General features: G+C 41.0%; 1 protein-coding gene across 7 annotated transcripts in view; it reads left to right on the top strand.

Annotated features, from left to right (window-relative positions):
- The window catches only part of ATE1 (arginyltransferase 1), a 149,978-nt gene that overhangs the window by 70,805 nt on the left and 64,956 nt on the right, over window positions 1–14,217 (top strand). For all 7 annotated transcript variants that reach the window (XM_039250456.1, XM_039250455.1, XM_039250453.1 and 4 more), the window contains 2 exons: window positions 2,054–2,235; window positions 5,867–5,966. In XM_039250456.1, the coding sequence (XP_039106387.1) occupies window positions 2,054–2,235; window positions 5,867–5,966 (282 nt within the window). The remainder of the gene's footprint in view (window positions 1–2,053; window positions 2,236–5,866; window positions 5,967–14,217) is intronic.

Raw genomic sequence — 14,217 nt, 5'->3', positions numbered from 1 at the left:
AGCTTTTTTTTTAATGTTTATTTTTATTTTTGAGAGAGATGAGAGAGTGTGTGCACACAAGCAGGAGAAGGGCAGAGAGAAGGGGACAGGATCCAAAGTGGGCTCCATGCTGACAGCACAGAGCCAGATGCAGGGCTCAGACTCTTAAACAGTGAGGTCATGACCTGAGCCAAAGTCAGATGCTGAACCCACTGAGCCACCAGCCACCCCCTTCTTGCTTTTATGCGTACATGTTATCTGTGGTGCTTTTATGCGTACATGTTATCTGTGGTTTTAGTTCTGTGAAAATGATATACACATGTTATCGTATTTGTTCACTTAAATTGTTAATCTCTAACATCCATTTAGTCTCTACCAAAGCATTTTTTATGTTGCACCATAATTTTCATTTAGCAACAGTTATATTTAAAATCATATAGAATTTTGGGGCTCCTCAGTGGGTCAGTCAGTTAAGCGTCTGACTCTTGATTTTGGCTCCGGTCGTGATCTTATGGTTCATGAGATCAAGCTCCACATAGGGCTCAGTGCTGATAGCATGGAGCCTGCTTGGGACACTCTCTCTCTCCCTCTTTCTCTGTCCCTCCCTTGCTCGCTTGCTCTCTCAAAATAAATAAACATTTAAAATAATTGAATTTCAAAGTGAAAGATGTCACTCGTTTACAGATAAAAGGTTATACTCTGAAATCCCTAAATTTATTTTGTGGGGTTATAGTTACATTAGGATAATGGTAAGGAAATTATTTTCCTTTGGCTAATAAAGGGAAGTGTCACAGCCATTTTGTATTTACACAGAAACTGTCACCTAGAAAAAAATAATGGGATCATATGCCTTGTCAGTGCAGGGGTCATCGCAGATGAGGCCTGGCTGGCAGTCTGGGGACAGTCCTGTTCTCTCCCACCTTGCTCCTCAGTATGGGGACAGTCCTTGTATGTTCTCCATCTTTCTCTCATGCATCATTTCTGTCTCAGCTTTTGTTGGAACAGAAAAATATACTTTAATATTTACTTATCCTGTAAAATTTATATTTCCTACTGTTAAATTTTTAAACAAGGTAAAGAAAAAAACACGCTTGGGACGCCTGGGTGGCTTAGTCGGTTAAGCATCCGACTTTCACTTAGGTCATGATCTCGCGGTTCATGGGTTCAAGCCCCACGTCGGGCTGTGTGCTGACTGCCAGCTCAGAGCCTGGAGCCTATTTCAGAGTCTGTATCTCCCTCTCTCTCTGACCCTCCCCTGCTCACGCTGTCTCTCTCTCTCTCTCCCTCTCTCTCCTAGAAATAAAAATATTTAAAAAAAAAAAAAAAGCCCTTAAGTTTATTTCTTTTTCTAAAGTTTGGTTAGTGTTTCTACAAGTAAAAAGTTTTGCAGGGTGTGACTGCAGAGGATGATGACAGCAGGAAATTTTAGGAATTACAAAGTAAAATAAAAGTATGATAGGACAATTATTAAGATTTTAATATAAAGAAAAAGATGACAGGGGCGCCTGGCTGGCTCATTCGGTGGAGCTTGTGACTCTTGATCCTGGGTTATGGGCTCGAGCCCTAATTGTAGAGATTAGTTAAAAATAAAATCTTTAAAAAAAAAAAAAAAAAAAAAAAAAAGGAGCACCTAGGTGGCTCAGTTGGTTGAGTCTACAAGTTTGGCTCAGGTCATGATTTGTGAGTTTCAGCCCTATGTTGAGGTCACTGCTATCAGCCTGTCAGCACAGAGCCCACTTTGGATCCTCTGTCCCCTCCCTTGCTTGCACTTTCCCCAAAATAAATAAATATTAAAATACAGGAAAGGGGAACCTGGGTGGCTCAGTAGGTCAAGTTTCCTACTTCGTCTAAGGTCATGATCTCGCGGTTCATAGGTTCGAGCCCCTCATCGGGTTCTGTGCTGGCAGCTCAGAGCCTGGAGCCTATTTCAGATTCTGTCTCCCTCTCTCTGCCCCTCCCCCACTCATGCTCTGTTTCAAAAATAAATTAAAAAACTATAAATTTTTTAATTAAAAAAAATGAAAGACAGGAAAAAGATGAGAAACTGTTCACATGCATGTCTGCTTTCTCACAGGCAGAGAATCCCCCTAACGGACCAGATTGTGGTTACGGCTCCTTTCACCAGCAGTACTGGCTTGACGGGAGAATCATTGCTGTGGGCGTGATTGATGTCCTTCCGTACTGTGTGTCGTCTGTCTATTTGTACTACGATCCTGACTATTCATTTCTGTCTTTGGGTGTCTACTCTGCACTACGGTAAGATTACTTTTGGCAGCTCTAATGAGTCACATGGAACTTCAGATAATTCCTCATTTGATTATATTTCATCATAGAGCAGCAGAAATCCTGTCTGATAGTTCATAACAGTTTTGTTGCTGTAGTAGTCTCTCATTTATCAGTATTTAGAAATAACAACTTTTAGATTTGAGGCCAGTGTCTGATGGTAATTCCCTAGCTTTATAAGATATCCATCTCATCTAGTGTATGAGAAGTCATTGTATGTGGAAACTAATTTGACAATAAACTATTTGTTAAAAAGAAAAAAGGAAGAAGTCATTGTATTCGTGGGGTGCTGTTTTGGTTTATGTATTTATTTAAGCTTCCCTATCAAGAGCCACTTAATGACCCTTAAATATTATAGTATTTACATGTTTTTGTCATCATTATTATGTATATTTTTTCATAATTACAGGTTAAATGAACCTCATCTAAATTAAAACAATGTGAGTCTGTTGGAAAGAGTATATAGTTATAGAAAGAACAGGACTGGAAAGTCCCTGACTGTCCACTTAATTCTGTGGCCCTCATCAAAAGATTATTTCCCTTGCCTGTCCATGACTCCAAATACATGCAGCATAGCTCAGATATTTCGCATTACCATAATGGTAAAAAGATTGGGATCTTATTCCATGAAAATACTTGTTCTATTTTTATTCCTTTTTATCTGTGTGTATGTGTGGTACAGAAGGGAAGGAGGATTGAAAATTATTTTTCTGTTGCTTATGTGGGAACTTGAGTCTCTTTCTCATTGTGTCAGTATTTTCTCGTTTCCCAGTCTCTTATCTGATGGTCACAATCCCACATCATGGGAAGATACATTTTGAGATTATTTCTTTTATTAATTATGTATGTACTTCTTTCTAAATTATATAATTGGAAGAGTTGGTATTTTTCTTTAATTACTATTTGTTTTTTATGAAAAATCTGGCCCATAATAGATTTTGTGTGTTTCAGTGGGCCATAATATAAAGAAAAATTTCCATCTTGGTATTTTCAACCTGATCCATCTCTTAATGCTAAGTTATAGCAGATTCACAATTATACAGTGTTTACAACTGATCCCTGTAATATTTCTTCATTTTTCTTATGTATTTAATTGCATTTTTGTATGGGCTAATTAACAATATTTATGACTCCTGATGGCATCAGTGAAATTGAAATTGATAATTTAAAGCATTTACATATTATAACCTTAGAAGGGTATATTTATTTCAGAAAAGCTACTTTTTCCTTGTACCCAGATCAGTCAACGCTTTGTACAGTCATTGCCATTTTCCTTCTTATTTTATTTTTGTATCTACCACTTTACAGCATGAAGCTTATGGATTTGTTTAGACTTCTCAGGTAAACATTATGAATATTTATTCCCACATAGTGATCCCAGCCTATGTATGAAATATCATTTCATGCCCCAGTAAACTAGGAGATACAGAAGTCCTGCTGCATCCGAGATGGTAAATAATCAGTTCCCAGCAACCTCGTAAAGAGTTCTGTTTACTGTTTGGTCGATCTCTAGAAGTGCTAGAGCTGGAGACTTTGAGGAGGAAGCGAGGGAGCCTGAGAGCAGGAGCACTGCTGCCACCGGAGAGTGGGGAAGTTGGCGCTGGATTACAGCCTTGTCGCTTGTGTGTGGCGGTCTGGGGAATGCGAGTTGCTGAGTTTATGGAAGAGGAAAGGCAGCCAGGAGATTGACATTTCGAAGCAGAATTGGGGAGAGTAGGTTGTAAATTGCCAATCCTATTATTGATTATAGTGTATTTCAGGGAAACCCGTTTAGTTTCCTCCCATTCCTTCAATTTCTTAAGGCAATTTACAGTGATAGTGTTTGTATTTTAATGTATAATCAGTATGGATTTTATATAACCTGGTCTGTAGATTTAAAACATGTTTGGATTGGGGATCACGAATGTGGCATTAATTTATGTTTTGTTATTAGCAAGGTGAATTTTAGAAATGAGTTAATTTGTTTAACATATTTATTTGAGAAGAATCTATGTGTCCTGGGCACGAGTCATAGAAGTAGTAAGACAGGGTTTCCAGCTTTGTCAAAGCAGTCCATAAATTAGAATAGCAACAACATGAATTGAGGTACTCCGTTATGCTGTGACAAAAATAGTCACAGTGCTGGGGTGAGGTCATTTTTGAATAGGGTGGTCAGGAAAGACCTGTCAAGTGACAGCTGTACAAAAGTCTGAGGGTAAGATACAGGGAGGTTACCTGACCTGAATATTGTACAAAAACGACCTGAACCAGTCTGCGGGGTTTATAGGGGGCGAAAGGGGACCCAGGGAAGTCAGCCAGTCAGGAGACTCTTGCAGTCAAGCCAGCAGAGCTGTAATGCTGGCTTGGACCACACGGCTGAGGTGGACATCGTGAGAAGCGGTCAGACTCAACGGTACATTTTGGAGACAGAGCCAGCTGGATGTCGAGGTCGGACGTGGGGGTGAGAGAACAGCTGAGGATGCTGTAGGTTTGGGCCTGAACAGCTGTGGGAGCGGAGGGGCAGCGCAGGACCAGACAGAATGCCGTGGTGGCTGGGCCGTCCTTGTCCGCACCGGCGGTCCTGCGGTGGCCGCGTCGGTGCGTTCTTCCTCACTTTGAACCTCGGAGTGGATAGCTCTAGGAATGGTAGGATTTATTCTGTTGTAGCCTAATACTGTTTCATCTGCTTGGATTTAGAAATACTTTTATTTTGTAGATGAATTTGTAGGGTCACAACCTTTCAGTGCTTTGAATTTGAACTTGCAAAATGCACAGACTATTCACTTCAATTTCAAGCATTCATTGCTACAAAAGAGGAAGGAAGGGAGAGAGAGGGGGAGGGAGGAAAAGAAAATCTTCAAGAAACAAACATAAAAACAAAACAAACAACTTTGTCTTAGTTCAGAAATGTACTGAAGTTTTGCTTAAAACTCTTAAGTGCAGCCAGTCATTCACTTGGGCAAGTAGGATGAAGTTTTGTGGCCAGATTTACCCAGATGCAAATGAAAACCACTCCAAGCATGGTCACTGCTGACAGCTTCTTTGTTCAGTTAATCCTTGCGTAGGCCAGCAGAACAGAAGTGGTGAGCTAGCATAGTTTATTTCCACTCTTTAGTTTCAGGGAAAATAAATATTAGAGAGTAGCATGTACATGTAGGAGAGAGTTCTACAACTGACACCCTTGCAAAGATGTACATGTAAATGGTTGTAATCAGTGTCATTTTCCCGGAAATGTGTTAGTTTTGAGTTTTATAAAATTCGTTACACTGTTTTTAACTTGATAAACCCAGTCTTTTGAGAACTCCAAGGGATAATGAGTAATGTATTAAATAGATGTATTTATTTTTATGCTGTTTGAATTTTTGGTCAATTAATATGCTCAGTAAAGTGTAAAACATGAACTTAAATGCATTTGCTCCAACTAATTTAGTGTTGTTATATGTTTCTTTAGTAAAAGTTATCTTACAATATTTTTGAAATTGTTTTTCTTTCAGCACTTGGAGTTTCTTAATAGCCTAGTATCAGAATTTCAGATCTCATCAGATATTTGATATCAAATTACATAGTACTTGGAGTATAGGAACTAGATTTAACTGTACCTTCCTCTTTATTCTTCTTTTGGCAGAGAAATTGCTTTTACGAGGCAGCTTCATCAGAAAACATCTCAACTCAGCTATTATTATATGGGTTTCTACATTCATTCATGTCCCAAGATGAAATATAAGGTAAGGCTGATTTTCACGTGTGTCTGCTATAGATACATTTCATGAAAATGAGTGCTTTCATGGTTTCTCCTCATTTTAGGTTAACTTGGTTGTATATTTCTAAGGTATGTCATGAATTATTCCATGAACTTTTCACGGACTCTAGCTTGTTTATGGCTTAGACTTAGAACACTGCTGGGCACATAGGTGCTTAATATTTGCCTAATACAGGTTAATCTGTAGAAAATAACCAAAATAATAAAAATCTCAGCTCTTCTGGAACATTCAGCAGGGCCCTGCTACTTGGGGTAGCACTGCACGCCCACTAGGAATCTACCATTTCTGGGTGTATCCTAACCCTTCCCCCACCCTCCATTTATTTTTTCCCTCCCTGCTGTTTTAGCTTTGTTTCCTTTGGACCCCGTCACAGTCCAGAAAAATTGGAGCTCGATGTAAGCAGTGAGGTGTTTTCAGCTAAAAATAATAATAGTAATGCACATATTTATAAGGTTTTCACTGTAGAAAAATGAGTCTTTAATACGATTTTTGTCTCAGGGCACAGAATTTGAATGGGAGACAAATGGGTTAATTAAGGATAATGCTTTGCTGCCTCAGAAATGAAGCTTTCTATAGGGAGAACCACGGCGATTACTGCTCTGAGTTTGTAATTCATTGCACTATTGCGAGATTTAACTGTATTTCAGAATTTCCCTTTTAAAATAGTTTTACCTTTTATATTCTCTTTAATGAAACTCTTTGATGTTTCCCAAAGATTAGTAGCCCACTGTGTATAAAAACTCCGGGAAGCACAGAACAGTGTGAAGGAGCAAACTGCCTACATCCCGCCCACCTTAAAAGCAGTAACCAAACACCTTTGCTCTACTTAGAACACTGCTTTAAGCTCTGAAGAGGCAAAAAGATGTAAACATGAATCTTCCTCTTAAAATTTGTAATCTACATGAAGTTTGGGAGTATTTTACATGAGAACAGGTCAGGCCAGTGGTTCAATAAGTGGCCTGGTGTAGAGTAGGCCTGATGGGAAGCACAGAGCAAAGAGAAGGAGCAAGTAAGTAAGGGCTTGTGTGGGGGGTAGGCCCATTAAAAAAATTTAAAAAAGGGTAACCAGAGGATGCTGAAGGACCAAATTGAAAAGTGTAATTGAACCCCTATGTACCATTATCCAGCTTCAGCCAATCAGTGCCTCTTGTTTCATCTCTTCTTTCATCCCCATTCCTACCTCCATCATCTTTTGAATTATTTTGGAACAAATCCAGAATATCATTTCATCTGTTCATGGTGTGGTGTGTCTTTCTAAAAGACAAGAACATTTTGAAAATATACTCCCAGTCTCATCATCACACCTCTAAAGTATTAACAATGTTTCTAAGTACCTTTCTGTATCTAGTTGGTGTTCTATTTCCTGATACTGTCTCATATTTTTTGCAGTTTGACTTAGAACCTAAACAAAGCCCATTCAGTTGCTTGATAGGTCTCTTAAATCTTTTTAATCTGTAAATTTCCCCTCCCTCTGTTTCTTTTTTTTTTTCCCCTATACAAAGGAATATTCTATAAAACTTGGTGATTAACTATATGTGGGAATGAACAAAAGTGGTGCCAGAGTGTTGAGGTTAAGTATGGAACGTACAGGGAAGGGATGCTTGCATTGTTAGAAGCTGTGGCTTCTAAAAGTAGAACTGGCTTTGAAAGGAGGGTGATACCCATTCCCTTGCTGGTTTTATGCTGACAGCCCAGGCAGTCTGGTCAAGGCACCCTGCTGGCATTTCATCTCATATTTCAGTGTACATCATAGGTAACTTGTGAATTTAATACTCAAGTATTTCTTTTATGCCTCAATGATTAATTTAGTTGATACATTGTTTTAAAATTTTTTTTAATTTGTAAATAAATATAATTTAGTTGATATATTCTTTAAAAATTTTTTTTGTAATGTCTATTTTATGAGAGGGAAAGACAGAGCACAAGCAGGGGAGGGACAGAGAGAGAGAGGGGGAGATACAGAATGTGAAGCAGCTCCAGGTTCTGAGCCATCAGCACAGAGCCCGACGCGGAGCTCTAACCCACGAACCTTGAGATCATAACCTGAGTCGAAATTGGATGTTTAACTGACTGAGCCACCCAGGCACCACTAAGCATATATTCTATGAAGAAGGAAAAGACATATTTCTCTTTCCAAAAATACTTAACTTGGTACTGTTTTTACTAGTGTCTTTTCCTTCTAGCTCATTTTTGTGTCCAGATCTAAATAAGCTCAGCGTAGGAAACTCAGTTACTGTAGATATTGTAGTGCAATAATAACAATCAGAAGAAAATTCTAGCCATCTTGTATAGTCATCTTCCTTTGTGTACTTGTGCATGACCCTTCTAAACAGAAGTATTTTTATGCCAGTCTTAGGAACCTACAGAAATTTCACTTTGACTTCTCATTTGTAATGGCTACTCTAGTGTCACAGGATTTCCCTCAGCGAGTATTCCTTTATGCCTGAGCTCAGATCTTAATTGCTCCATATTTTAACCTATTTCGTTTTTTGTTGTTTTGTTATTTATGGAAATGGTGACCATATTTTCATCACCCCCCCCCCCTTTCCTCTGCATGAAGACTTTGAATCCCACCTTTGTTGAATCCAGTCCAGAATAAATACTGTATTCTTCATTCTCCTTCTGAGGTAGATCTCTGCTTGGAAATAGACATCTGGCTTGTATCTAGTTTTTAGTTAAGAATTAAAAACTGTTCTCTAGGTCATTCAGTCAGTCTGGCTTAATCATACCCAACTGAAATTTGTCAGAATTACAGCTTCAGGATATTATGTTTTAAAATTCCATTTCCATAAGAGATACTCCCATGCTTACCTGTCCTCTGGCTTACTTTTTTTGTTCATTCTTACAATACTTACCTGAGTTCCTACTGGAAATGTAGCAAGATCCCTAGTCTCAAGGAACTTCCATTCTATTGGAAGACCTACAACAGGTTAAAAAGACAAATGTCAGGAATAAGCACTGAGTTATGCGGCAAATACTAGGTGTGTGTGGCTCCTTTAGAGTAGAGTCAGGGAGAGCCACTCTGAGGAGTAATATTTAGGCTGAGATTTGATTGATAGGAAGTCAGCCAAGATGAGGGACCATTTCAAGGCCAGATCAAGGTGCACTGCTGCTTTGCTTTGGAGTTGGTGTTGTCATCCGTCTTGGCTATATTTTAGGATTACCTGTGGAACTTTTTTTTTTTTGAGAGGAGAGAGAGAGAGAGAGAGAGAGAGAGTGTGTGTGTGTGTGTGTGTGTGTGTGTGTGTGTGTATGCCCCAGTGTGGGGGAGAAATGGGGAGGAGTTCTTCCAAAAATTCCTGTCTATCTCATGTGCGTATGTTTGTGAGACTCTCATGATGTTTATTTTCATCGTGTATGCCTAGTATGTAGCATTGTGCCTGCCACACAGGAGATGGTTAACTTTTAATAGACATTTGTTGAATTAATGAGAAGAAATACTAGTGCTGAGGGTCAAGAAGCATGTAGAATAGTGAGAAGCTCCTTCATTTGTTTAACAAATATTTACTGAGTGTGACTAGGACAGCTTCTGCTTTGCAGGTAGGTTGGATCTTAGTAAAGACACCCAGGCAGTTCTAATGGAATATGACTGGATATCATGGAGTAATGATAAGCACTCTAATATCAAAGGGAGGTGGTGGTACAGGAGTGTGTAACACTTTGGAGAAGTTGCTTAACTGTAGCTGGCCTTGGTTTTTGCAGCTATAAAATGGGATGATATAGAAATGAGCTATGTTGTTGTTGTTAAGTAAGCTCTAAACCCAATATGGGGCTTGAACTCACAACTCTGAGATTAAGAGTTGTATGCTCTACCAACAGCTAGCCAGACATCCCAAGATATATTGTGTTTTTATCCCAACTTGAGTACAGAAGCTTCTCGCACTGATAGCACCTACCCAGTTGGGTAGCATGCACAAAATCATTACCTGTGCTTTGGTTGAGACCTGTCAAGGGTGTTTATATGCTGATAAATGGTACCCACATTTTTAAGTGGCCTGCTTGCGCTATTAGCCAGACTTCTTAGTTTAGTTCAGATGCTGGGGAAAAGCAGAGGCCTATGCTAGTGTATACCAGTTCTGCCTCCCTTTATGGAAATTTGTAGAATTGTGGACACTTGCCTTTGGTCTGGAGGAAAGTGGGACTGAACTCTGTTGGGGTTGGTGCTACAGAGCGGTGCATGTCTCAGGAGCCCATCCCGTGTTGTGCCACAGGGTGTCTCTTCGTTTTGGTCTTGTCCATTTGGTGCCGAAAAAGTCTGAGCTCAGATGTTTGTGGGCACAGTAACAGGGCTGTTTTGTTCCATTTATAGATATTTTCATTTCACAGAGGATATTTTATTATATTTTCAGCAAATGAGAACTCTCAGTTATGAAGGAATAGCACAGCTGCTTATAAAAGTGGGAATTCTCAGTTGGAAACATGCTGTTCAGAATTGGAAGGTAGATGTTGGCTCTGGCATGAATGTTTCATGTTGCAATTTGAAGGTCCAGAACTAGACTCCAACAAAAGATAATTCACAGAAAATGAATTTCACACTATTAACACAGTCTCTGGTTTTCAAGATTTAGTGAGGGTAAATTTAGCATCTAACTACAATAATAGTTAAAAGTATATCTTCTTACTTGGACCATAGCTAAGTGTTTAAAGCATTAGTAATGGCATGTTTTTGCCACATAGAAAACGCTTCTGTAGATTTTTCAATCTGGTATTAAAGAAAGAAGGAAGGCCACCTGGGTGGCTCAGTCAGTTAAGCATCCGACTTCAGCTCAGGCCATGATCTCCTGGTTTGTGGGTTCAAGCCCCACATCAGGCTCTGTGCTGACAGCTCAGAGCCTGGGGCCTGCTTCAGATTCTGTGTCTCCCCCTTTCTCTGCCCTTCCCCTGCACATGCTATCTCTCTGTTTCTCAAAAATAAATAAACATTTTTTTTAAAAAAGAAGGAATATATTTTCAAAGAGGAATATTTTTAGTAACTGAGAAGGAGCAGTGTCTTAGATGCCTGGAATCCTCTAGACAATGGGAATACAGCTGGAAACAGTGTGGATGCCTCTGCCCTGATGGAGGTCACAGCCAAGGGGCAGGTAGATAATAATTGCATGGCATGTGACATGGTGCCCAGTGGTACTGCCCTGTACCTAAAACCAGAGTCCTGTTTCAGTTAGATTTTCTTGTGTCGATTTGGACATGTCCAGTTACAGCCTTTCCCATACAGTACACTTAGTATATGAAGTAGAACAGATGCAAGCATTTAACAGCAGGTCCAGGAGACACAGAAGAGTGGGCTTTACCTGCTCCCTTTTTATTGAGTAATGAGTTTTCACGAAGGCATGCTGAGGTGACGAGTTTATCGTCATGTGTAGGGAGGACCACAGCTCGGCAGATGGTTTCCAAGGGTGTCATCATCAGCTCCCCTCACCCGGTGTGTGCGTGCAGTTCCGTCCATCAGAAGTAGATTCTGTTTCCCTGGATTGGACTGGCCTTGTGACGTGCACTAACTAACGGGGTACATGGAACATTAACTGTCCAGAGCTTCTGGCCCAGGCCTTCAGAGGGCCGGCCGCTACCCCTTCCTGTGCTGTGGGGGCCAGCCATCATCATGTAAAAGGGCCAACTGCTGCTAGAGAGAGAGAGGCCAGCCAGGGGCGTCATGGGGGTTTTAGCCCCAGCCGAGCTTCTGGCTGAATGCAGCCACCCTGATTGAGCCTAAGAGATCTCGGCAGAAGAACCACCTAACTGAGCTGAAGCCAACTCACAGGATCATGAGAATAATAAAGTAATGTGGTTTTCAGCCTCTAAGATTTGGAATGGTTTATTACTCAGCAACAGATGACTGAACCACATGTTACAGGATGGAGATCACTTAGATAGAGGTGGGGATGTCCATGTAGATAGAAATCATTCTGTGTTGAGCTGTGCAGACTCAGAATTGACGCTGAATTGAGCTGAACTAATCTGAGAAGTTTGTGATGGCTCAGTGTGGGAGAGTTTTTGCAAAGTCACTTCATTTCCATATGTGGTCATACCTAGAGATGTGCCCAGTTGGCTTCGGAGAAGTCATCTTTGTAAGGCATTTCACTTACTACCCCGACTCAAGCCTACAGTGCATTTCTTGACATGATGATGAGTGTTGATTTTGCTTGTGCTGCTGGCACTGAACACCGCAAGGTGAAAATCACCGTGTGGTATCTTCATAGTTATGTAGATGGCACACATTGCCGTAAGTTCTCCTCTCAGAGTGTGCGTGGTTAGCTAGTTTATGGCACTTATATTTTTGTGCATCACATTCCCTAAATTGCATTTTTAATGAATTGTTTTGATTTTCTATTTGTGTGGGTGTGTAAAGATTGATTTACAAAAACATTCCATAGTAAGATAATGTTAAAAAAATTTTTTTTTTACTGTTTATTTGAGAGATATAGAGAGACAGAGTGTGACCAGGGGAGGGGCAGAGAGAGTGGGAGACACAGAATCTGAAGCAGGCTCCAAGCTCCGAGCTGTCAGCACAGAGACCAGCGCAGGGCTCCAACTCAAAAACTGCAAGATCATGACGCTTAACTGACTGAGCCACCCAGGTGCTCCCATATGGGTTTGTTTGGTTTTTTTTAATGTTTATTTATTTTTGAGAGACAGCACAACTGGGGAAGGAATGCAAAGAGAGGGGGACAGAGGATCTGAAGCAGGCTCTGCGCTGACAGCAGTGAGCCCAATGCACAGCTTGAACTCCAGAACCGCGAGATTGTGACCTGAGCCAAAGTCGGGCACTCAACCAACTGAGCCACCCAGGTGCCCCATGTAGGATGTATTTTGTCTGTGCCTGTAGTCTTAGAGGTGAGGCACAGGATAGTCACAGATGAATTGGATGAGAGCTGAAAATAGTCATTAATGAAAGGAAATTTCTTGATATGTTATTATTGTTCATATAAACTGTTGTAATCACAGCCATGTTCATGGGATTCGGTACAGTTGTAGTATAAATTAGTACCAGTTTGGGGACTCAGGAGCTGGCTGATGTAAATAGAAATTTTGTTTTCAACCTAGAAGAGTGTCTCCCTGGAGGAGTTCTCCTGCCACAGCGGGCGGGGAGGGTGCAGCTTTCTGGCTGCCAAACTCAGTGACGCTTGTCTTCCAGGTGCCAAGGTAGCTGCTTCCCCTTTGGGCATCACAGGCCGTTAGCGGTGGCTAGAATCAGAAAAGAGCAATGTCCTCTCATGTGCCTTTCTTTTTCTTCACAAATATTTTTAATTGTGGTAAAATATATGTAACAAAATTGACCATCTTAACCATTCTGAAGGGTAGGATTTAGGGCTTTGAAGTACCTGTTCATATGGCTGTGCAGCCACTACCCAGTTCCATCTCCAGAACTTTCAGCTTGCAAAACAGACACTCTGTGTCTCTTAAACAATAGCTCCGGCTCCCTCTCCGCCCCCCGCCCCTGGTGACCACATGCTACTTTTGTCTCTGAATTTGACTCTGCGAGGTGCCTCCTGTCACTGGAGTCATGCAGTATCTATCTTTCCGTGACCGGCTTAGTAACTTAGCGTCATGTCCTCAGGGTTCATCCATGTTGTAGCAAGTGTAAGAATTTCATTCCTTTTTAAGGCAAATAATATTCCGTGTACACATACGCCACGTTTTGTTCACGCGTCAGTCTGCTGACGGACACTGGGATACTCCCACCTTTTGGCAATTGTGAGTAATGCTGCTAGCAACACGAGTGTGCAAATATTTGGTCGGTTTCCGCTTTCAGTTCTTTGCTGTATCTTCCCAGAAGTGGAATTGCTGGATGATATGGTAATTTTATGTTTGATTTTTTGAAGACCCACCATGCTGGTTTCCATAGTGACTGTGCACACAGGTTCTGATTTCCCCACATTCTCGCCCACACTTGTTACTTTCTGGTTTTGTTTGACAGTAGCGCTCCCGACGTGCGTGAGGTTGTCTGTATCTCTTACCAGGAAACCTCCGGGCTCACCTCACTCACTCTGCTTGTTGGTCGTGCCTCTTGTCTGTGCCCCTGCCCGCCACTGGCGAGGGGCAGGGAACGGGACCGCGCGCAACTCTGCTTGGAGATGGGAGGAGTCGCTTCCTGGCGCACAGGGCCTTGCAGAGGGTGAACGCGGGAGAAGGCTTTCTCTCCCTCCTGCCTAACGACTAGGGCCTGGGCTGCTGCTTTGTGTTTATGTATTTTATGCATGCATTATGTAGTTTGTATACA

The sequence above is a fragment of the Hyaena hyaena genome, unplaced genomic scaffold, assembly GCF_003009895.1.
Source record: "Hyaena hyaena isolate Hyena2069 unplaced genomic scaffold, ASM300989v1 scaffold_367, whole genome shotgun sequence".
Classification (NCBI taxonomy): domain Eukaryota; kingdom Metazoa; phylum Chordata; class Mammalia; order Carnivora; family Hyaenidae; genus Hyaena; species Hyaena hyaena.
This window is presented reverse-complemented; position numbering and strand designations above follow the sequence as displayed.